This window comes from Nerophis lumbriciformis, linkage group LG17 (genome assembly GCF_033978685.3).
Source record: "Nerophis lumbriciformis linkage group LG17, RoL_Nlum_v2.1, whole genome shotgun sequence".
Classification (NCBI taxonomy): domain Eukaryota; kingdom Metazoa; phylum Chordata; class Actinopteri; order Syngnathiformes; family Syngnathidae; genus Nerophis; species Nerophis lumbriciformis.
Window position 1 is genome coordinate 22,559,003 of NC_084564.2, and position 25,998 is coordinate 22,585,000.

At 39.6% G+C, this 25,998-nt stretch overlaps 1 protein-coding gene across 1 annotated transcript in view; it reads left to right on the top strand.

Moving 5' to 3' along the window:
- Positions 1–607: 607 nt before the first annotated feature.
- Positions 608–25,998, top strand: part of LOC133614709 (von Willebrand factor A domain-containing protein 5A-like) — a 30,876-nt gene continuing 5,485 nt past the window's right edge. Inside the window, exons 1-19 of the mRNA XM_061972888.1 lie at positions 608–716; positions 6,300–6,349; positions 6,505–6,707; positions 6,779–7,001; positions 7,211–7,377; positions 7,451–7,565; positions 7,640–7,815; positions 7,897–7,985; positions 8,072–8,216; positions 8,429–8,508; positions 10,878–10,992; positions 11,090–11,248; positions 12,898–13,001; positions 14,574–14,824; positions 16,663–16,722; positions 18,381–18,446; positions 23,956–23,979; positions 25,426–25,500; positions 25,626–25,780. Of these exons, the coding sequence (XP_061828872.1) occupies positions 6,307–6,349; positions 6,505–6,707; positions 6,779–7,001; positions 7,211–7,377; positions 7,451–7,565; positions 7,640–7,815; positions 7,897–7,985; positions 8,072–8,216; positions 8,429–8,508; positions 10,878–10,992; positions 11,090–11,248; positions 12,898–13,001; positions 14,574–14,824; positions 16,663–16,722; positions 18,381–18,446; positions 23,956–23,979; positions 25,426–25,500; positions 25,626–25,780 (2,250 nt within the window). The 5' untranslated portion in view covers positions 608–716; positions 6,300–6,306. The remainder of the gene's footprint in view (positions 717–6,299; positions 6,350–6,504; positions 6,708–6,778; positions 7,002–7,210; positions 7,378–7,450; positions 7,566–7,639; positions 7,816–7,896; positions 7,986–8,071; positions 8,217–8,428; positions 8,509–10,877; positions 10,993–11,089; positions 11,249–12,897; positions 13,002–14,573; positions 14,825–16,662; positions 16,723–18,380; positions 18,447–23,955; positions 23,980–25,425; positions 25,501–25,625; positions 25,781–25,998) is intronic.

The window sequence follows — 25,998 nt, forward strand, 5'->3', positions numbered from 1 at the left end:
AGCCTCAAATCAGTCACAAAACTGTCAAAACTTTCTCCATGAGCTTGCACTCTTGAACGGAACACATATCTCTCATATGTCTCATTCTTCTTGGGAGAGCAATGAGCATCAAACTTGTCAATGACAACATCCAACTTGTTTTTTTCATCTGGATTGTCAAACACAAAAGTGTTGTAAACTTCAATGGCATGTGGGCCTGCTATTGTAAGCAGTAACGCTACCTTCCTTGCATCCGGCTTATCCTGCAGTGCCATAGCCGCCATGTACAGCTGGAACTGCTGCTTGAAGGTGCGCCAATTGCTGTCGACATTTCCACTTAGCTTCAGCTTTTCAGGTGGCTTCAAATCCATGTCGCTTTTCACAATACACCACTTCAATGTTCGTTCACTCCTGGTACCATGTTATGTTATTGTTTTAAATAACACATCGTTGGATGACTTGCAGAACTGTCTTTTAATCACGATCACATGTTACAAACGCTACTTCAACACTCGTGCGTACAAGGTGTGTACCTCTCTGAAGAGTCCTACCTGACACATCCTATATATTGGTTCCTAGTCATTTGTAGACTCTTACTACCACCATGTGGTCAAACACTATCATTACAAACGTCACAACTCCAGGAAGGCGTTTCCTTCTCTTCTGATATAAACACTCATGTTCGTGTCAGTCTCTGGTACAAACCTTACTACGCATCTTTGAAAGACTGGTTCAAGGTATGCTTGTTCCTGTATTTCCATTTACTAGATAATGCTGTGTCGCTAACTTTATTTTAAACTGGCGGAAGTAAAACATATTTGTTGTCAATTCGCTAACATTCGTACATACAAACGTCACGTTCCGACGTTTTCAATAAAATGTATCCAGGGCGCGAATTTAACCGCCTTTGTCATTTGCTGTAATGTCCTAACAATTGACCAACATTTACGGCAACAACATGCCGTGGTCGCCCTTGACTTTTTACTTGTTAACGGAGCAGGGATGCAACGATAAACGGTGTAATGATAGACAGCGGTAAAATTCCAGACAGTTAGTAACACCGTTTTTATTTTATTTTATTTTTTTATAAATACCGGAAAGCTGTCATTTTGTAATGCATTTTAGGCAACTGCTTACTTTCTGAATATTGAAGCGCCGCAGAGTCCGCATGCGAATGCGCACTTGAGCCGTTCGGCTCGGGGAAACATGGCGGGGACTCTGTTAAGCACATTTAATAATATAAATAGCAAAGCCATGTTGAATATCTTACGCAGTGACGTCATGTGCCGTGCAGTGAAATGGTATTGTGAGCATGCGCAGAATAAACGGAGCAGTAAGTTCCTGGACCTAAGAAATTATGGTGGTTTGTTTATTTCCTCCCGTGAATATAAAGTGATAGCTAACCACATTTACAACGTAGTCACATCTTGTTTATAAAGTGTGTAATTTGTTTACTGGGATGTTCACTCGTCCTTTATTTAACTGCTAACTTTGTTAGTGTTCCAATAACATCAATACTAGCTCAAATGGTTTGTCATCTCATCGAATTGAACGCTGGCTGAGTTGTCCCGGAGGCACAAAGATTGTGTGTTAGACGTGAGGTGTCACTCCTCTTTATTTTTGTAGGCCAAACTGTTGCACTGAAGTACATGGTTGTTGTTGAAGAACAAAGCTTGTTTATTTGACTTTATCTTCAATAGCCAAACTGCTTTGTTTTTTATAGATAAATAGATGGATAGATAGATAGTACTTTATTGATTCCTTCAGGAGAGTTCCCTCAGGAAAATTAAAATACCAGCAGAAGTGTACAAAATTGAGATCGAATGTAAAAAGTAAATAATGAGGATATAAATGGAAACAAAAATATACACAATAGAATAAAAAGAAAAAGCAACAATGAGAATAAAAATATAACAGTAAAATCAGAATATAACAAGAGAAACTAGGCAGTAGTGACCATGTTATGTAAAAGTATTGCACTGTTATTGTTTTGCATCCCCTGTCATCCTAGTACCCCCCCTCTTCCCCAAAGAGGAGTTGTACAGTCTAATGGCGTGTGGGACAAAGGAGTTTTTTAGTCTATTAGTCCTGCACTTGGGATGAAGCAGTCTAGCACTGAACAGGCTCCTCTGGCTACTGATAACGGTATGCAGAGGGTGACTGGCATCATCCAGGATGCTCACTAGTTTTTCCACAGTCCTCTTCTCTGCCACCGTCACCAGTGAGTCCAGTTTCATTCCGATCGTAGAACCGGCCCGCCTGATCAGTTTCTCCAGTCTGGAGCTGTCCTTCTTAGATGTACTGCCCCCCAGCACACTACAATGTAGTACAGAACACTGGCAACCACAGACTTGTAGTACATCCACAAGAGTTTTTTTTTACAGATTTAGTGTTTTTTACAGATGTAGAGTTTTTTTTTACAGAATTTTATATTGATATCAAAGTAAATACCATGGGGTTTTTTTTCAATCCACAAAGTAATTACTTTAAAAAACATTCATGTGACATAGCATTTTGTTAATGTTGTATGGTGTATAGTTAATTCCTATATGACATTTCTACTCAAACTCTCAATGGGTCTGTCCTGATATATCATGTACATGTACACACATTAGTACATGTAAATGTACGTAATTTAAAAAATACATCTCTCAATGAAAATGTAAAACTAGAGATAAAGGAATCATGTAATAAAAAAATCTGACACGCTGATACTATTAATGAACAAAAACGCAACTATTTGTCTTTAAATATATAGATCCAGAATGTAGAGCATTTTTTATGATATTACAAATTACATGATGGCGTCGCATTCACACTCCAACACTGTTTTACCAAAAATAGTCATAATTAATCATCCATCCATCCATCCATTTTCTACCGCTTGTCCCTATCGGGCTGCCGATATTATCGGCCGATAAATGCTTTAAAATGTAATATCGGAAATTATCGGTATCGGTTTCTAAAAGTAAAATGTATGACGTTTTAAAACGCCACTGTGTACACGGACGTAGGGAGAGGTACAGGGTGCCAATAAACCTTAAAGGCATTTCCTTTGCATGTGTGCCGTCCGAGTCACATAATATCTACCAGCTGTTCTCATCACAAATTAATGCAAGGCATACTTGATCAACAGCCATACAGGTCACACTGAGGATGGTCGTATAAACCAGTTTAACACTGTTACAAATATGCGCCACACTGGTGAACCCACACCAAACAAGAATGACAAACACATTTCGGAAGAACATACGCACCGTAACACAACATAAACACAACAGAACAAATACCCAGAATCCCTTGCAGTACTAACTCTTCCGGGACGCTACAATATAAACCCCCCGCTACCCCCGCCCACCCCAACCCCGCCCACCTCAACCTCCTCATAGTCTCTCTCAGGGAGAGCATGTCCCAAATTCCAAGCTGCTGTTTGGATAGATAGATAGTACGTACTTTATTGATTCCTTCAGGAGAGTTCCCTCAGGAAAATTTAAATTCCAGCAGCAGTGTACAGAATTGAGATCGAATTTAAAAAGTAAATAATGGGGGTATAAATGGAAACAGAATAGAAAAATATTACAATAAGAATAAAAATAAAAAGCAACAATGAGAATAAAAATATAACAGTAAAATAAGAATATAACAAGAGAAACTAGGCAGTAGCGACCATGTTGTGAAAAAGTATTGCACTGTTATTGTTTTGAGGCATGTTAAAAAAAAAAAAAGCACTTTGTGACTTCAATAATAAATATGGCAGTGCCATGTTGGCTTTTTTTTCCATAACTTGAGTTGATTTATTTTGGAAAACCTTGTTACATTGTTTAATGCATCCAGCTGGGCATCACAACAAAATTAGGCATAATAAAGTGTTAATTCCACGACTGTGTATATCGGTATCGGTTGATATCGGTATCGGTTGATATCAGTATCGGTAATTAAGAGTTGGACAATATCGGAATATCGGATATCGGTAAAAAAGCCATTATCGGACATCTCTAATCTTAATTATTATTTGGTCCATAATCGTGCAGTCCTATGTTTAGACTTGACCTCATATATTAACACTATGTTCATCTTTAAGGACAAAAAGTGCAGTTATGTCTTGTATCCATAAAATGCCATCTTGCGAATTTTTCACATTTATTTTTATTTATTTATAGTATTTTGTTTCTGCCATATTACTTTGTTTATAGTGCTTGTGTAGCTTGCATATGCACATTCAGCTTTCTACTTGAAGTATATATGTACATTTTGAATGTGTTTTAAAAAAAAAAAAAATTGGTTGAAGGATTTCAGTATAAGTAGTTTTTGAAAATTTGGAGCACATTTAAAATTACTGCGATAATAATAACCGAGATAATTTTGGTCACAATAACCGTGATAAGAAAGGTTCACACCGTGACATCCCTGTAATGAACAATTGTAACGTAATTGTTTTGATATATATATATATATATATATATATATATATATATATATATATATATATATATATATATATATATATATATATAATGCAGCTGAGATAAGCTCCAGCACACCCCGCGACTCCGAAAAGGACAAGCGGTAGAAAATGGATGGATATATAGATTAGATTAGATAGATTTAGATTTATTGGTCCCCGTTGGGGTAATTAATTTTCACTGCCGTACATTTAAACAATAGACATTAGACATCACGAACAAAAATAACAAAAAGACATCATACATGACCAACACTTTTACAGGCTTGTCAGACAGGTTGGCCGGTCCTGCTGTTTAGGGCGGCTGTAGCTGCAGTGATAAGGCTTTTCCCGAGGCGGGCCCTCCGGAATTTGATAGTTCTGTACCTGCGCCCTGTTGGTAGTGGGATGATGTATTGGTGTAGTGGGTGAGTCATATCCTGGACTATTGCGTTTGCCAGTCGAATGATGGACCTGTGGTTTAGATCTGAGATGTTGGGTGTGGGTAGGCCAATGATTTTAGCTGCTGTGTTTGTAATGCGTGTGAGTTTACAGAAAGCATAGTGAAAAAACATGTGGAACAGTACAGAAGGATGGGTTGAACGATGCTTTGGTATAGTAATAAGAGGAGGTGAGGTGCAACGTATAGTCCTTTAAGTTTACGGATGGCTGACAGTCTTTGTTGACTTCTTTGTTGAATGTCCGTGGTGTGTTGATCAAAGGTGAGTTTATTGTCCAAAGTTAGGCCCAGGTATTTAAGAGTGTCAACTGTATATATATATATATATATATATATATATATATATATATATATATATATATATATATATATTACCCAGGAGGTGATCAAGGGTGATGGGTCAAATGCAGAGAATAATTTCGCCACACCTTGTGTGTGTGTGACAATCATTGGAACTTTAACTTCATATCTCTCTCTCTCTCTCTCTCTCTCTCTCTCTCTCTCTCTCTCTCTCTCTCTCTCTCTCTCTCTCTCTCTCTCTCTCTCTCTCTCTCTCTCTCTCTCTCTCTCTCTCTCTCTCTCTCTCTCTCTCTATATATATATATATATATATATATATATATATATATATATATATATATATATATATATATATATATATATATATGCGCATGCGCTTTGGCGCCCCTGCCTCGAAAGAAAATAATGTTTGCCTTGGGGCCTTTCCAACTTGCCTTGGTGCCCTAAAATATGAGCCCTCCTTTAAGGCAACACTTGACTTGACCTTAAAAAGTAAAAATTTGAGGCCTGCGTATCAATAAGAGAGCTGAAACAATTATAAAAAAATATTTAGACAGAACTTCCTATGTGAAACATAAACAGGTATTCATTGTGTGCTTTATCTGCCATTTGTTTTATTTTTATGAATATGAAGCGTGTAGTGACTTTTTCACTGTGTCAAAAATGTTCTAACTCTACTATGGTCATTTGTTGTCATATTGTGACCACAGCAGGGTGATACTATATGTGAATAAATACTGTATGGAATAATTAAGATAGGATAGACTTTAGACTTTATGTGAAATTATGTGGTTGCAGTGCAGATACAAAAGGACTACAAAAAAAAAGGTAAAGCACGTGAAAACAAAAGGGGACATCAAAGAACACAAAGGACATAAAATACATTAAAAAAGCACAAAGCTAATACAACCAGCTGCCACTTCAGCCGCCATTTCTATATACAACTACAAAAGTAAAACACAACAAAAAAACAACAAAATGAGCAATACGATTGCACCAAGCGTATGCAGTTATGTTGAACATGTGTTAATATTCACAATATTCTGCAAAGGTAGCAATTCTTATATTATTGCCACTAACAAACTGACTGTGGACATTTTATTTTGTGTGTCTATGTAGAGACACGATGGAGTGCTGCTGTGGACTGCTAACTGCTGAGAAACAACCAGGTACTGATTTGAATGTCAAAAATAAATAAAATAAAGTATTCATTACAAAGATCTTTGTAATGTAAACGTACAACCTGATTGTTATCTGTGTGTTAATTATGTGTGTGTGTGTGTGTGTGTGTGTGTGCCTGCGTGCGTGCGTGCGTGTGGTTCAGTTCCTTTAAAGGGCATTGAAGTAGAGCTGGAGGTGAAGGACCACGTGGCCACAGTGGTGTCCACTCTGCACTATGAGAACAAGGAGGACAAAGCCATAGAAGCTGTTTTTGTTTTCCCTCTGCCCGGAGATGCTGCTGTCTGCCATTTCAGCGCTAAGGTCGGACAGACTGAGATTGTGGCCGAGGTGAAGGAGAAACAGAAGGTGAGTCGCATGCATACCGAAGACGAAATGGCTGAAAAAGAGCGTCCACAACCAGGTTTTGTCCTCTCCAGGCCCGCGATGAGTACGACGACGCTTTGAGCTCAGGGCAGCAGGCCTTCCTCCTGGAAGAGAGTGAGCAGAGCTCGGATATCTTCTCTCTCAGTGTGGGCAGTCTTCCTCCAGGAGAGAGCGCCTCCATCAGGCTGGAGTACATCATTGAGCTGGCTGTACAGGCGGATGACGCGCTGAGGTTTTGTTTGCCTGCGGTGCTCAACCCTCGCTACCAACCTCAGGGTAGGACACTTAGCCACACCTTTTTCATTCATGCTAATCTCATGTCTGCTCATGTTATTGGTTTATATACAGTATTTGCTAATGTCATGAAATACATGGTGTATTTTAATAATATTGGAACCAAATATTAGGGCTGAAAAATGTAGGGAAACCCTGATGTAGATATTTAAGACTTGGCAGAGTTATTGTTGATTGTACGATGTTTCCAGGGAGTGAAGGTGGCGGCGTCCAGGTGACCTCTGTCCCCGCCTCTCAGGTGCCCTACAGTCTGTCTTTCTCTGCTCGGGTGTCTTCTCCTCGTCAGGTCTCCAAAATCGACTCCAACTGTTCCTTGGAGCCTTTGCAGTACCTCAACGCTGAGCAAAGCCAGGCTGTCGTACGTAAACACTGACAACTGTTTGTCACGGTTGAGAATGCTATTTATGTATTTATTTATTCACTGGGTTTAGGTGAAACTGGCTGCAGGACACAAGTTTGACAGGGATGTCGAGCTGCTGATTTACTACAAGGATGCCCACCAGCCGGCTGCTGTGGTGGAGGCAGGTCAGGCGCCTGCCAAGCCTGGTAAGTTACTTCTAATTTCAAACTGATGTAAAACTATGCATTGAATATTTTTGAATGTTTTTATTGTATTTCAGGCACACTGATGGGAGATGCGGTCGTGATGCTGAGTTTGTACCCGGAGTTCCCTCAGGCAGTGATGTCTTCACTGGCCTCAAGTGGAGAATTTGTGTTCTTACTAGATCGATCTGGAAGTATGGATTGTCCTATCAACAACACCAAGAAGAGTGAGACTCGCATCAGCAGTGCCAGGGTAATCAGAGGATCAATAAACCATTAATTTGTCTTTCTTCCCTACGGTGGCCTTCACTCTTTGACTTTCACTTCCACACAGGATACTCTTCTGCTGCTTCTAAAGAGCTTACCAATGGGCTGCTACTTCAACATCTACAGTTTTGGATCTAGCTTTAAACACATCTTCCCGTAAGAAAGCACCCTTTGTCCTACCATTACATTCCTGGTAAGTCACACTGCATGAGTACATGTACTTGTGTGTATATTGATGGCAGTACAAGTGTGGAATACAGTGAGAAGACCATGGAAGAGGCTCTGAAGAAAGTCAAGGAGATGGAAGCTAACCTGGGAGGAACAGAGATCCTTCAGCCGCTCAAACACATTTACAACCAACCCTGCATTCCCAGTCAACCAAGACAAGTAATTTACACACACATCTGCACTGCTAGAGTCTTCTCACTGTAGCTGTAACACACACACACACACACACAAAATATGTTGAACAAGCTGAGAATGTATTGCTTTCTTAGTGGTAATCATGAACCAACAACTTCTTGACATTACCAGTGTGACAGAACTGATGACAGCAGCGATGTGGTGTAAATTTGAAGTCCATTGTCAATTCCTCACAGCTTTTTGTCTTCACTGACGGCGAGGTGGGGAACACTAAAGAGGTTACCAGCCTGGTAAAGAAGAATTCCACCTCTCACAGGTCAAAGCGCACGCACGCACACACACAGAATAAGTTAGTGATATTGAAAAAAGGTAAAACATGTATTGCATATTCAATGTTAACATTTTGTTAAAATAGGAGAAAGTGCCACAAATGTGAATTTTGAGACATTTAAGTGTTAAAAAAGTACATTAACCCTTGCTGTGTTTTTTTTTTTAACTTCAACAGTTACATTTAATACACATTTCCATCCATTTGTCTTGCTTCTTGTGTGTGTGTGTGTGTGTGTGTGTGTGTGTGTGTGTGTGTGTGTGTGTGTGTGTGTGTGTGTGTGTGTGTGTGTGTGTGTTTGTGTGTTTGTGTGTGTGTGTGTGTGTTCTGGCAATGTTTACTTAATGGGGACATCGCTCTGTTTACACAGTTACCTTTAGGGGACCTCTGACGGTGTGGGGACCAAAAAACAGGTCCCCTAAAGGTAAACCTTTTTAAATGATAAGTCAGATCCGTTCTGAAGATGCCTAAGTGATTTTTAAGCTTTGGCCTATAAAACATGTTTACTGGTTAATATGAGTGTGAGACTTTTAAACTTTTTTTTTTTTTAAATGGTCCTCAGTAGTCACTTACGAATTTTTGTGAATTATGCAAAATTATTTAAATTTGGTCCCCATGAACAATATTAACTCTTTTTCCCCAGGGTTCCCAGTAAGAATGATCAGCCCATTACTTCATCAATCCAGAGATTTAAAGACGTGTATGAGCTAACTGGGCAGTGGCCATTTTACCAAAAAAAATGTATGCCTCCACAACCTGTAGAAAGGGTGGTCCCCACAAGTGATGATCAAAAACTTGGTCCCCATTCCAAATGATAACGTGTGTGTGTGTGTGTGTGTGTGTGTGTGTGTGTGTGTGTCTGTGTCTGTGTCTGTGTCTGTGTCTGTGTCTGTGTCTGTGTCTGTGTCTGTGTCTGTGTGTGTGTCTGTGTGCCTAATGCTGGCATATAAGTAAAATGTCTTAAGTTTGTGGCCTTTGTTATTTTGTATTAAATTTCACTTTGCTCCTCTCTTACCAAATAATATGAGCAAAACTGCACAAGTCACTATAGGGCCTGATATACTAAAAGTTTGCATGCACTAAAACACGTGGAAACTTGACACCACATGCAAAGCTGATCGACTAAACGTTGTCAAAGTGGATTGCGTCTGTTAAGCGGTCAGAATTAGGCGTCCAATCCTTTTTGCGTCTTCTTCTTCATTAATATACACATTATATGCTGATCAGCGAAATAGGGGCGGTATAGCTCGGTTGGTAGAGCGGCCGTGTCAGCAACTTGAGGGTTGCAGGTTCGATCCCCGCTTCCGCCATCCGAGTCACTGCTGTTGTGTCCTTGGGCAAGACACTTTACCCACCTGCTCCCAGTGCCACCCACACTGGTTTAAATGTAACTTAGATATTGGGTTTCACTATGTAAAGCGCTTTGAGTCATTAGAGAAAAGCGCCATATAAATATAATTCACTTCACTTCACTTCACCCACAATACTGGGAGGAGAAGATGCAAATATACTTATTTAGCACGCTCAATGTGAATAATTAACACTAAAAAAAAGAAAAGAAAAAAAAAAACCTTTGTCTATGTTTCCTAAGGTTGAGGTTGTGTCCAGTTTTTTTTTGCAGTGACCACATTCATTTTTTTTTTTTACTTTTAAAAAAGGGCATAACAGTTTAATATAAATTAAAAAAACAAAGCTTAGTCTTGTTAGTTATGTGTCTTTGCTCTTAACATTGCATTAATTAGCACGAATAGACTAATTTCTTCCCTTTTGAATATATGTTCAGTTTATTATATTCTGATACAAGTTTTCTGTCTGTTCGTTTATTAAGATCCTCATTAGCTGCAGCAATAGCTCTCTGTGGTCTACAATTTCAAAGACATGTACATTAAGGTGAAATAGAACACACACACATTCATTTATACATGACAAATAAGTTAAAATAACACCACATTTAAAGTAAAACTTTAATTACATACAATTGTTATGCGAGTATAGGATCACACAATAGCCATTTAAATAACATTTTGTTTAAAAAATTAAAGGTACGAATGATTTGCACACAATCCAGTTAGAAACCAAAAATGAACCAACAGGACAAGAACATCATTAATATTCTTTCGTAAACGAAAAGTTACTGAATTCATTCTCATGATTGAACATTGCAGATGACAGTCCAAACATGCCAAAGTAAAAAACTCCAATATACACAAAACTTGTTTGAATATAAGAAACGGAACATATGTTGTGCCTTTATGTTCTATTATCCCCCATGTTTAATTCTTTAATGTGCCGAGGGCCCACAAACCTATTAAGTCTTACTTCAGTGTATGTTTGAACCAAAGCGACTTGTCTTGCAGGTGTTTCTCTTTTGGGATCGGCGAAGGTGCCAGCACTGCTCTCATCAATGGATTGGCTAAAGAGGGAGGAGGTCACGCTCAGTTCATCACAGGAGCCGATCGAATGCAACCAAAAGTACACCTTCATAAGCGCTAAACAATGAACATGATTTGTTTGATTAGAATACAATATATAGATTTGTACAAACTGCCTGTATTTGTTGCACAACCAGGTGATGCAATCACTACGGTTTGCTCTGCAACCAACAGTGGAGGACATCTCGGTCACATGGGATCTGCCACAGGGAGTAACTGCTATTGTCCTGTCCCCGCCTCTCACAGCTATTTTCCAGGGTCAGAGGTCACTCATCTATTCTCAACTCACAGGACAGGTATGAGTATAACCACTGTGAAGGGTGTTTTTCTTTCTTCAGTTGACACTAATGAATTATGCAGGCGTGACAAGTAAAAGGCACAGATATGTCATTGTTCTTTCTTCCTCAACCAACATTTTTTCACTTCAAGACTATTTACACTGCACCCAACCACACCCACAGCACCAGGAAACAATTGCCAAGCTCTTTACTATGCATTGTATAAAACGGTGTCAAACCTGTTTTCAGAGAGGGTAATTGTGTTACAGTGAATATACTGTATCCCGTATGAATATAAATGTGTACCGGTACATGCCTTTTTTTATTGCTTTTATCATAAGTGTCCTGAGCCAATATTCGGTCCGTATATGAGACACTATGGGCTTGCATGTAAAACATCTGATTGATATAAGCTCTAATACGAGCAGTACTACAGCGCATATTGTGCAAAGTTGTTCTCCAATAAGAATTGAATATAATAGAATAGAATATTTTTTTGAGTATGTCATAGTCAGTTCCATATAATAACAATATTACATATAATATAACAACATATAATAACAATATATTATTATTGTTTCACAAAAAAAGAAAGAAAATTTAACTTGTCTTAAAAGGTTAATGAAAACTTTTTGAATCCCACCTCTTTTCCATAGTAAAACTTTAACTAATAACATCGGGTTTCCTCTGAACCGCATTTGTATCACATTTATGTGGATTTACATCAATTGATTTGCTCAGAATAATGAGTTTACATTAACTCAATTTATCATAAAGTACATTCATAATCACATTCAAAGCATATAAGGTTGGTCTTTCTTTCTATTTCAGTGAAGTACAGTAATTAAAACAAAAAGTAGGTAGACTATAGGCTACTAGGAGCTAACTGCTACACAACAGCTAAGCACACAATGGCACACAAGCTAGACAAACTAAGTGTCCTTAATTGAACAATACTGCAGTCTATAACATCACATTTGTCAATGTAAAAAGGGATTAAATAATTACAGTTGCATTTTACTATCAGATACAAAGTCTCCATTTCAGAAGCTTGTTAGAAATGATTGCGTAACAAACTTACAGCTTACTACCTACTTGAGTTACCTAATTATTGTGGCCACTAAGTGTTGTCAAAAAAATAATTAATACTCCATTTCAATTTAAAGTCAGAATAAGTCCATTCCAGACAGTTAGTATTTTTTATTGTTTTCTGTTCGAGTAATTTCACAAGATCAAACCTTTTCTAACATTCTACACTACAAAACAAAAGAACGTATGTTTTGTGCTGATATCGTATCGGATCAATTTCTGTATCGGCCAATACCCAAGCCTCCAATATCTGTATTGGAAGTGGAAAGCTGTATAAGGACACCCCAAATGTAGGTATTTATTTTTAGATAATAAAACATGTTTTGGAATATCTTGTTCCTTGAGCAGAACATTCTTAAGTTCAAAAGATATGCAGTTACACGCATATCTTTTTTTTTTCTTTCAAAACTAAAAAAAGAAATACATTTAGCAATGAAGATTCGTCTAGAGTTTGATACCTGTGGTATAAAATCTATTATACAGGAAATGTTTACACATACATATACTGTAATGTACAAAGCTAGATTTGGAGGTGTGTGTGTTCATGCCTAACCCTAACTTGGTAATATTTCTCTCAGAGTTCAGAGGCTAAAGACTGTTTTGTAACTGTCAAGTACAACCTGGCGGGCCATCCAACCCAGAATCAGATTCCCTTCACTCTCCAACCCACAGAGGAAACTGGGTAACATACAATGTTGTTGTTCTTTTGTCATTTGACTAATACATATTTTTTGCATGCATAACACATATTTATTTGGAATAATGTACTGTAAATTACTCTGATCCGTTCCAGAGTCAAACTGTGGCAAAAAGAAAGCCTTGATTGTCATAGAAGTGTAAAGCTAAATTAGCCACTCTTACAGGGAGCCTATATGTGCAAAACAAACTTTTCTTGCCTATCGATACCTCTTTTTGTGTATTTGGGATCTGCATAAGTTCTGAAAATTTGAAATGAATTATGTACTGTATATATCATAACATTTTATTTCTTGAGTATTAAGTAGAGATGTCCGATAATATTGGACTGCTGATATTATCAGCCGATAAATGCTTTAAAATGTGATATCGGAAATGATCGGTATCGGTTTCAAAATTATCGGTTTCAAAAAGTAAAAATGTATGACTTTTTAAAATGCCGCTGTGTACACAGACGTAGGGAGAGGTACAGAGCGCCAATAAACCTTAAAGGCACTGCCTTTGCGTGCCGGCCCAATCACATAATATCTACGGCTTTTCACACACACAAGTGAATGCAATGCATACTTGGTCAACAGCCATACAGGTCACACTGAGGGTGGCCGTATAAACAACTTTAACACTGTTACAAATATGCGCCACACTGTGAACCCACACCAAACAAGAATGACAAACATATATCGGGAGAACATCCACACCGTAACACAACATAAACACAACAGAACAAATACCCAGAACCCCTTGCAGCACTAACTCTTCCGGGACGCTACAATATACACCCCCCGCTACCCCTTACCCCCCCCCCCCCTCCCCTCCCCCAACCCCGCCCACCTCAATCTCCTCATGCTCTCTCAGGGAGAGCATGTCACAAATTCCAAGCTGCTGTTTTGAGGCATGTTAAAAAAAATTATGCACTTAGTGACTTCAATAATAAATATGGCTGTGCCATGTTGGCATTTTTTTCCATAACTTGAGTTGATTTATTTTGGGAAACCTTGTTACATTGTTTAATGCATCCAGCGGGGCATCACAACAAAATTAGGCAGAATAATGTGTTATTGCCACGACTGTATATAACGGTATCGGTTGATATCGGAATCGGTAATTAAGAGTTGGACAATATCGGAATATCGGATATCGGCAAAAAAGCCATTATCGGACATCTCTAGTATTAAGTTTTCTAAATTTGAACGTACGTCAATTTTTAGTAGGAAATCAAGGCAACTCTTGATACATGAGGCCTTAGGTCACTGGTGTGTGTGTGACAGGAAGAAAAGCGCTGACTCGTGTTAAGTTTGCATGTATACATCTCTCTTCCTCATACATAACACGACCTGTCTTGTTCAGAAAACTTGGGTGCAAGATGATTTCACAATTTTTGTTTACTTATTGTTGATTCCGCCAAGACTGAGGCAAATGTACCACCAATTTGGTCCCTACATGCTAAATCTCCAGTCCTGTGGTAGCTTACAACCATGCAAAGTATGTCCAAATGTAACTTCATGAAATGGCAGATAGAGAAACAACCTTTTTTCTCATTTTCTTTTACCCCATGCAGTTTAACAATTCACAGGCTGAGCGCCCGGACCGTGATTCGCTCTTTGGAGACAGAGAAGAACAACTACGATTTAATGCCCTTCATGAAAAGGGAAGACAAAAAAGAGGAAGAAGATGGAGTTAAGCAGAAAGTGGTGGAGCTGAGTGTCCAATCAGGAGTTAGCAGTAGCCATACTGCCTTCATCGCTGTCCATAAGGGGGAGAGCAGCACCACTCAAGGACCTTTACTGCGTCAAATCATTCCAGTTCCCTGTAAGTGCCTTTTCCAAGAGCAGTTTAAACCCACAGCTTATTTTATGCGTAAGTAAAGAACAAAAATTACATCATACAGTCATACTGGTTGCATAAAACACCGCTTTGATAGTAATCAGCGACAAATCCAGTAAACATTCAAGTGACTTCGCCATTGACTCTGATTCCAAACTACGGCATGTGGGTCTTCAGTGTGGCCCACAAGACATCACGAGTTTAACAAGAACATTGGACCGCGTAGTGATTTTACCCAAACTTTGTCGCCCCTGTAAATTGATTCCGATTATTTATTCCGCCCTCTCGTGGGCGAAGACAGAATTGATGGTCAAAAACCGTGAGTTTCATTTAATCAATTTTTATGACCAATCCAAACAACTTTTCCCACTCATGGTAACTATAACCAGCGAATAATGTCAACACGTTCAAGCGGTATATATCATTTCAAATTTCACAAACCAAGTGCATAATGGATGATATGCAAAGCAGTTTCCACACTTCCCCATGTTTGGCGCATTTTAGCTGCTTGATATTTGTGATTAATTACAAAACTTGTGATGTGCGATAGCTCTGATTTTCTTTCCAATTCGATAGAGTAAAAGCCAGGGTGGTATTGGCGATACCGATCTGATACCGATACTTTGCGCAAATATACCTAATATGTTTGCAAACATTTAAAAAGTTGTGTATTTCAAATAATAACATATCTCATAGCATAGAGAATACAATATGGAGTTATTTAATTATTTTAATCTCTGAAGTATATTGAGGTAGTAGAGTGAATAACAATATAGTCAAGCTAATACAACAGAAAAAACAAGGATAAAATCATACCAAGTACATGAAAATGGTGTTTCAAACCATAAATAAAATAATAAAAGCATTAAAATAAATAAGTTAATAAGAGCTACTATTAGAATATTAAGTCATTCAAAATTCAGATACATGAACATGTTAACGGAACAATATTGAACATATGACACTCAACAAAAGCATTCAACATTGACACATTTGTTTCATTCACAAGTTTAGTTACTTTTTTACACTGTGTTCCTGTTAATATTGCGCATTATCTAAAATACCTCAAGTATTTAGAGTATCGATATTTTGACTTGAGAATCGATGATCTGTTGTGGGGGCGGTTGTTAAAGTTGGAAGTTATGTGTTCTTGTTCTGTCTGTTGTATCTTGCTTTAATCAACGCAAACTGAAGTGTTATTTTTGTACAAATGATTGTTGTTACGTCACAATCAACGCTCTGCTGTGTGGCGGAAAAAAAGCATCGTAATGTGTGTACTTAAGTGTGCTTTTCTCTGTGTGCGCGCGTGCGGGCATCCATATGACAGCATATTGGCAATTACTCTAAAAAATATGGGTTTGTCCACAGTTGGTACTGTATTCTTACATGTTTGGCAAACTTCCCTCTTCAATTTGGCATGAAATTAATACGCAGATCTGCGATCGCAGATTACGTGTAAAATAAGCTGTGTAAACGTGATCACAGATCACTACGAGACAGCACACATAGTTGGAATAAATGATGATTAAAAAAATTAAGTTAGTGTAGTGATTTCAATATCAATTGTATTTATATGCTTATTTAATTACATTCCACATATTTAATAACTATATAAGTACACTAACTTCAGAACTGTATAAACAGAACTGTAATAATATATTTTTTTTAGCCCAATACGGCCGCCAAGTTATAAACGTTGGACACCCCTGGAATAGACTTTGAAATCTAAACAATCCTATTATAGGAATCTACAAAAACAGTAATAGAGTGAATAGTAGTGGGTTGTGCTTGTTGCTTCTGACCATTATGTCTTCCTTTTTCAGCATTTTGTAACACGCCGCTGATGATGTGCAGGCAGAGTATGCCTATCCCTCCACCCAATGGTGGGTAAAAAACTAACACACACAATACATAATGTGCATCCACTAAACAACAAAATACAGCTAAACCTCTAAAGTCCAATTTAACGGAAATGGATTCAATCTGTTCCAGATTGAAACTATGGTCAGTGTATTTTTTTCAACTAACTACAGGTGATGTTTGAATGAGTATTTTAGTCCACTTTAGCAGTAATGACAAGTGTCTGATCGCTGGAGCTGTTGTCCCCGCGACTCGATTCTGCATTAGCGATTGAAAACGGATAGATGGAATAAATAGTTGAAATAAACGATGATTAAAAAAATTAAGTTAGTGTAGTGATTTCGATATTGATTGTATTTATATGCTTATTTAATTACATTACACATATGTACGACTGGGATGAGAATCAGCACTTCCAAGTCCGAGTCCATGGTTCTCGCCCGGAAAAGGGTGGAGTGCCATCTCCGGGTTGGGGAGGAGATCTTGCCCCAAGTGGAGGAGTTCAAGTACCTCGGAGTCTTGTTCACGAGTGAGGGAAGAGTGGATCGTGAGATCGACAGGCGGATCGGTGCGGCGTCTTCAGTAATGCGGACGCTGTATCGATCCGTTGTGGTGAAGAAGGAGCTGAGCCGGAAGGCAAAGCTCTCGATTTACCGGTCGATCTACGTTCCCATCCTCACCTATGGTCATGACCTTTGGGTCATGACCGAAAGGACAAGATCACGGGTACAAGCGGCCGAAATGAGTTTCCTCCGCCGGGTGGCGGGGCTCTCCCTTAGAAATAGGAAGAGAAGCTCTGTCATCCGGGGGGAGCTCAAAGTAAAGCCGCTGCTCCTCCACATCGAGAGGAGCCAGATGAGGTGTTTCGGGCATCTGGTCAGGATGCCACCCGAACGCCTCCCTAGGGAGGTGTTTCGGGCACATCCGACCAGTAGGAGGCCACGGGGAAGACCCAGGACACGTTGGGAAGACTATGTCTCCCGGCTGGCCTGGGAACGCCTCGGGATCCCCCGGGAGGAGCTGGACGAAGTGGCTGGGGAGAGGGAAGTCTGGGCTTCCCTGCTTAGGCTGCTGCCCCCGCGACCCAACCTCGGATAAGCGGAAGAAGATGGATGGATGGATGGATATTTAATATCTATATAAGTACACTAACTTCAGAACTGTATCAACAGAACTGTAATAATATTTTTTTTTAGCCCAATACGGCCGCCAAGTCATAAACTTTGGACACCCCTGGACTAGACTTTGAAATCTAAACAATCCTATTTAGGGCTGCAACTAACAACTAATTTGATAATCGATTATTACTTCGATTAATCGATTAATAATCTGATGAAAGAGACAAACTGCATTTCTATCCTTTCCAGTATTTTATTGGGGGGAAAAACAGCATACTGGCACCATACTTATTTTGATTATTGTTTCTCAGCTGTTTGTAAATGTTGCAGTTTATAAATAAAGGTTTATAAAAAAAAAAGTTTTTAAAGTAGCCTCTGCGCATGCGCATAGCATAGATCCAACAAATCGATGACTTAATTAATCGCCAACTATTTTTATAATCGATTTAATCGATTAGTTGTTGCAGCCCTAATCCTATTATAGGAATCTATAAAAACAGAACTAGAGTGAATAGTAGTGGGTTGTGCTTGTTGCTTCTGACCGTTATGTCTTCCTTTTTCAGCATATCGTAGAAGCAGGCCGCAGCAGATGCGTGGCGCGATGTGTCCGCCTATGCCTACATCCTTTGGTGGGTAAAAAACAATTAAGACACACAATACATAATGTGCATCCATTAAACAACAAAATACAGCTAAACCTCTAAAGTCCAATTTAAGGGAAATTGAATCAATCTGTTCCAGATTAAAACTATGGTCAGTGTATTTTTTTAAACTAACTACAGGTGATGTTTGAATGAGTATATTTTAGTCCACTTTAGCATTAATGACAAGTGTCTGATCGCTGGAGCTGTTGTCCCCGCGACCCGATTCCAGATAAGCAGTTGAAGACGGATGGCTGGAATAAATAGTTGGACGTCGATCTCTCGGAGTGAAGTCACTGAGGTAGTTAGACAACTCCACGGTGGGCAAAGCTCCGGGGGTTGACGAGATTCGTCCAGAAATGCTGAAGGCTCTGGGTGTTGAGGGGCTGTCTTGGTTGATACGCCTTTTCAACATTGCGTGGAACTCTGGGACAGTGCCGAGGGAGTGGCAGACTGGGGTGGTGGTTCCCCTATTCAAAAAGGGGGACAAGAGGGTGTGTGCTAATTACAGGGGTGTCACACTACTCAGCCTCCCTGGGAAGGTTTACGCTAAGGCACTAGAAAGGAGGGTCCAGCCGATAGTCGAACCTCAGATTCAAGAGGAGCAATGTGGATTCCGTCCTGGTCGTGGAACAACTGACCAGCTCTTTACTCTTGCGGGAATACTGGAGAAGGCCTGGGAGTATGCCTATCCAGTCTACATGTGCTTTGTGGATTTGGGGAAGGCGTATGACCGGATCCCCCGGGAGATCCTGTGAGGTGCTGAGGGAGTACAGGGTGAGGGAGAACTGCTGAGGGCAGGGGCGCCGAAAAGGGGGGGTAAAGGAGACGGATTCTAGGGGCCCATGATGGAGGGGGGCCCAGAGAGGCCCCTAATGATGATGAAATTATAATACAGAAAAAATAATGACACTGTGTTGGGGGCCCTGTAAAGATTATTTTCATGGGACCCAAAATCCCTAGCGGCGCCCCTGGCTGAGGGCCTCTGTACAACCAAAGCGAGAGTTGTGTCTGTGTGCTTGGATGTAGGTCTGATCCGTTTCCAGTGGGGGTTGGTCTCCGCCAGGGCTGCGCTCTGTCACCTATCCTGTTTGTGATTTTCTTGGACAGGATTTCTAGGCAGAGTCGTAACTAGAGATGTCCGATAATATCGGCCTGCCGATATTATCGGCCGATAAATGCGTTCAAATGTAATATCAGAAATTATCGGTATCGTTTTTTTATTTTCGGTATCGTTTTTTTTTTTTTTTTTTAATTAAATCAACATAAAAAACACAAGATACACTTACAATTAGTGCACCAACCCAAAAAACCTCCCTCCCCCATTTACACTCATTCACAAAAAAGGGTTGTTTCTTTCTGTTATTAATATTCTGGTTCCTACATTATATATCAATATATATTCAATCTCGTTACCCTGCGTAATGACAATAAAGATGATTCTGATTCTGATATCAATACAGTCTGCAAGGGATACAGTCCGTAAGCACACAAGATTGTGCGTGCTGCTGGTCCACTGATAGTACTAACCTTTAACAGTTAATTTTACTAATTTGCATTAATTACTAGTTTCTATGTAACTGTTTTTATATTGTTTTACTTTATTTTTTATTCAAGAAAATGTTTTTAATTTATTTATCTTATTTTATTTTATTAATTTTTTTCAAAAGTACCTTATCTTCACCATACCTGGTTGTCCAAATTAGGCATAATAATGTGTTAATTCCACGACTATATATCGGTTTATCAGTATCGGTTGATATCGGTATCGGTAATTAAAGAGTTGGACAATATCGGAATATCGGATATCGGCAAAAAGCCATTATCGGACATCCCTAGTCGTAACCATGGTGTAGCACAGGCCTGGGCAATTATTTTGACTCGGGGGGCCAAATTTAGAGAGAAAAATGTGTCTGGGGGCCGGTATATCTATTTTTAGGAACACTAGTACAAAACCTCACAATAATGTCTAATTAAAAGCTAAAAACGTTATGATAGACCGCCTGAAAAAAATGGAATGAAATTTTAAATTTTTTTACTGAATGAGACACCCAGAATGTACATGGAAATAAAGAATATGGGATGTACAATATTAACTAGAACGATAAAACACTGAATATTGACAACATATGAACGTCACACCCCCTCTCGATCGACATATTTTACAATCAAGCGAAACGCAGCGAAATATGAATGCGAAGTGTAAAAAAAAAAAAAAACACCTACAATCTGATATATCACTAAGCTTTAGAACTTTGTTGTAAAAATATCCTTCCGCGTCTGTCCCTGACACCCACATTTCAGGCTGGCTGCTCTGGAAACACTCTGTGGAAACGCTCCCCCCCCCACAATGCATGGGGCCTCGTCTGAGCTGCTGTGACTTAGATTACCATAGTAACTAATTAGATTACCATAGTAACTAGTATATCATTCAAAAGCGCAGATTCCAACCATTGAAATACTTTGTATAGTTCAAGACTTACGGTCATTTGAAAACATCACATCATAATTGCAGCTACAGTTTCCATCTTAAAGATCTAAATAAATTATTTGGGAATGTCCGGCGGGCCAGATTGAAAAGCTTAAAGGGCCGCATGTGGCCCCCGGGCCTTAATTTGCCCAGATCTGTCTATCTGTGTTGGCCCTGCGATGAGGTGGAGACTTGTCCAGGGTGTACCCCGCCTTCCGCCCGATTGTAGCTGAGATAGGCTCCAGCACCCCCCGCGACCCTGAAGGGAATAAGCGGTAGAAAATGGATGGATGGATGGCGTAGAGGGTATACATCTCGGGGGGCTAAAGTTTGCGTCGCTGCTGTTTGCAGAGGATGTGGTCCTGGTGGCACCATCGGTTTGTGACCTTCAGCTCTCACTGGATCGGTTCGCAGCCGAGTGTTCAGCGGCTGGAATGAGGATCATCATCTCCAAATCTGAGGCCTTGGTTCTCAGCAGAAAACCGATGGTTTGTACAGTCCAGGTAGAGAATGAGTCTCTGTCCTAGGTGGGGGAGTTTAAGTATCTCGGGGTCTTGTTCACGAGTGAGGGAAAGATGGAGAAGGAACTGGGGCAATATTGCAGTCTCTTTGCCGCACTGTTGTGACGAAACGAGAGCTGAGCCGGAAGGCAAAGCGCTCTGTCTACCGAGCTATCTACAAACCCCGTTTCCATATGAGTTGGGAAATTGTGTTAGATGTAAATATAAATGGAATACAATGATTTACAAATCCTTTTCAACCCATATTCAATTGAATGCACTACAAAGACAAGATATTTGATGTTCAAACTCAAAAACTTAATTTTTTTTTTGCAAATAATAATTAACTTAGAATTTCATGGCTGCAACACGTGCCAAAGTAGTTGGGAAAGGGCATGTTCACCACTTTGTTACATGGCCTTTCCTTTTAACAACACTCAGTAAACGTTTGGGAACTGAGGAGACACATTTTTTAAGCTTCTCAGGTGGAATTCTTTCCCATTCTTGCTTGATGTACAGCTTAAGTTGTTCAACAGTCCGGGGGTCTCCGTTGTGGTATTTTAGGCTTCATAATGCACCACACATTTTCAATGGGAGACAGGTCTGGACTACAGGCAGGCCAGTCTAGTACCCGCACTCTTTTACTATTAAGCCACGTTGATGTAACACGTGGCTTGTCATTGCCTTGCTGAAATAAGCAGGGGCGTCCATGGTAACGTTGCTTGGATGGCAACATATGTTGCTCCAAAACCTGTATGTACCTTTCAGCATTAATGGCGCCTTCACAGATGTGTAAGTTACCCATGTCTTGGGCACTAATACACCCCCATACCATCACAAATGCTGGCTTTTCAACTTTGTGCCTATAACAATCCGGATGGTTCTTTTCCTCTTTGGTCCGGAGGACACGACGTCCACAGTTTCCAAAAGCAATTTGAAATGTGGACTCGTCAGACCACAGAACACTTTTCCACTTTGTATCAGTCCATCTTAGATGAACTCAGGCCCAGCGAAGCAGACGGCGTTTCTGGGTGTTGTTGATAAACGTTTTTCGCCTTGCATAGGAGAGTTTTAACTTGCACTTACAGATGTAGCGACTAACTGTAGTTACTGACAGTGGTTTTCTGAAGTGTTCCTGAGCCCATGTGGTGATATCCTTTACACACTGATGTCGCTTGTTGATGCAGTACAGCCTGAGGGATCGAAGGTCATGGGCTTTGCTGCTTACGTGCAGTGATTTCTCCAGATTCTCTGAACCCTTTGATGATATTACGGACCGTAGATGGTGAAATCCCTAAATTCCTTGCAATAGCTGGTTGAGAAAGATTTTTTTTAAACTGTTCAACAATTTGCTCACGCGTTTGTTGACAAAGTGGTGACCCTTGCCCCATCCTTGTTTGTGAATGACTGAGCATTTCATGGAATCTACTTTTATACCCAATCATGGCACCCACCTGTTCCCAATTAGCCTGTTCACCTATGGGATGTTCCAAATAAGTGTTTGATGAGCATTCCTCAACTTTATCAGTATTTATTGCCACCTTTCCCAACTTCTTTGTCACGTGTTGCTGGCATCAAATTCTAAAGTTAATGATTATTTGCAAAAAAAAAATGTTTATCAGTTTGAACATCAAATATGTTGTCTTTGTAGCATATTCAACTGAATATGGGTTGAAAATGATTTGCAAATCATTGTATTCCGTTTATATTTACATCTAACACAATTTCCCAACTCATATGGAAACGGGGTTTGTACATTCCTACTCTCACCTATGGTCATGAAGTGTGGGTCATGACTGAAAGAATAAGATTGCGGAACCAAGAGGCCAAAATGAGTTACCTCAGAAGGGTGGCTGGCATCTCCCTTAGAGATAGGGTGAGAAGTTCAGTCACCCGAGAAAGACTTTCGCTTGGAAAGGAGCCAGCTTAGATGGTTCAGGCATCTCGTGCGGACGCCTCACGAGCGTCTCCATTCCGGAGGTCCTCTTTGCACGCCCCACTGGGAGGAGACTCCGGGGCTGGCCAAAGACCAGATGGACGGATTGCATCTCCCCTCTGGCCTGGGAACGCTTCGGGATCCCCTTGGAGGAAGTTACTAAGGTTGCTCTGGAGAGGGAAGTCTGGGGGTCTCTGCTAGAGCTGTTGTCCGCGACCCAATTCCGGATAAGCGGTTGAAGATGGATGGATGGAGATCACTCCGAGACAGCACACATAGTTGGAATAAATGATAATTTAAAAAATTAAGTTAGTGTAGTGATTTTGATATCAAATGTATTTATATACTTATTTAATTACATTAGACATATTTAATAACTATATAAGTACACTAACTTCTGAACTGTATAACATAACTGTAATAATATTTTTTTTTAGCCCAATGCGGCCGCCAAGTCATAATATTTGGACACCCCTGGACTAGACTATGAAATCTAAACAATCCTATTATAGGAATCTACAAAAACAGTACAAGAGTGAATAGTAGTGGGTTGTGCTTGTTGCTTTTGACAGTTATGTCTTCCTTTTTCAGCACCTTGTGGCATACCGCAGATAGGTAAGTGGTGGAAAAAAAACAACTATTAAGACACACAGTACATAATGTGCATCTACTAAACAACAAAATACAGCTAAACCTCTAAAGTCCAATTTAATGGAAATTGAATCAATCTGTTCCAGATTAAAACTATGGTCAGTGTATTTTTTTAAACTAACTACAGGTGATGTTTGAATGAGTATTTTAGTCCACTTTAGCATTAATGACAAGTGTCTGATCGCTAGCCACCCTGATTTGAGGTCTGAAGACGTATGCTCAAGTCCCATTAGATTGACTGAAATCTTCACATTTTCAGTAGGGATGAGGTACAGACACTTGATACCATGATGCCACCAGCACCGACTTAAATGTTTGTGACCAGACCGAAAAACTAAGTAAATATTGGGAAAGTTCTAATCAGGGACCATGAGTAAGATCAGCCAATTCCGATCAAATGTATAAACTTTAATTTGTTTATGGAGAGTGCTATTGGCAGTTTAACAACATCAACACAATAGTTTAACTAGTTCCCTATTTTTTTTTAAATTACATATAGTTGTTTGAGCAAGACCAAATCAATAGTGCGCAATAAATCTACAGATGCAAAAACTACTCCTTGAAATCTTTTTTCCCCCAACAAACTCGTCCTGTGTTCAGGGATTATTTCCCAGAGTTTGTAAACATTAACAAAAACAAAGATTGTAAAAAAAAAAAGACTTTCAGGACCTCTTTAGGCACTTATTTATTCTGTTGTTTCAAGCCAGCATACAGTAGCAGCCTAATCAGCGATTATCATGCCTGCCCGTGACTTGCTCTTACTCTGTGTCTAACATGTTTAGCGTCGTCCTCCAGTGATAATGGTAGTTAAGAGAGACAAAAAGAGAAGAAAACACACACAGGCCAGGTCAGGCTGATTACCAAATTAAATACTAATCAAATATACTGCAAAAGAAGGGACTCATAAAAATGATGAAAAATACATTTACATACAATTACGCAGTGCTAAAATAAATGGGTTCTAATTCAATAATAACAATATTAGACTGTCAATAAAATTAAAGTGCAACTGAAAATACAGCCTTGTCACTTTATTCCAAATGTTTGCGCCTAAGAAAGTTGTCCATGACTTTAGCTCCAGACTTTTGTTTGTTTAGGATTGTCATTACTGCCACAAGTGGTGGAAACGTGTATTACAACTGAGTACCGCTGCAGCCCATTTGGACCACAGCTGACAAACAGATATTTTTTGGCGGCCCCCTAGGGAGTGTTCGCGGCCCATCAATGGTACACAACCCTATGGTTAAGAAGCACTGCTTTTGAGGCTGAAAATGTTGATTAAATTCTGTCTTGAGTTGTTGAATTGTGAGGTGCCATTGTACATTATTATGCAGTGACTCTTCTTTTGTCTATTTGTGACTCGTAGTGCGATGTTTTGTCACATTCTAAATGCATTTCTTTTGAGAGCAGGTTTCGCAGGCCGACCTTGTGCATGCATAGCATACGCTGACTGCGACATGGGAGGGGACATGGACGCTTCAGATGGTATGGAAAGTACTTTTCCTGCACTTCCTCCACAAACGTGACACTTCATCATTATTATTATATTCACATTAACAATTCATTAGTATGACCCTAGAGTTAATGCCTCACATTTATTTTCTCTAAAGGTTATGGTCTAGCACTCACGCCGCCCCCTTGCATGGACCCATTGCTGGAGTTGGTGTCCCTCCAAAAGGCGTCCGGCTGCTGGCCGCTTGTGAAGGCTTTGGCTGTCGCGATGGGGAAGACTAGTGAGGAAGTGGAAAAGCCAAAACCTGCAGCGGTGAGTCACCACGGTGGATAAGACAGTGGAAAACCTGATGGATAAATAATAGATTAATAATAATAAGAGATAAATTATAGATTGCAAAGTCAGAAATAATGTTTTAAGTAAGGTTTTAACCCATTGATTGGTGATACGTGGTATATATTATTGCTGGGCGATTATATGATTGTGATCGTGATCGAAGATCGTGATTAATTTGAGATCGATCATGGTGA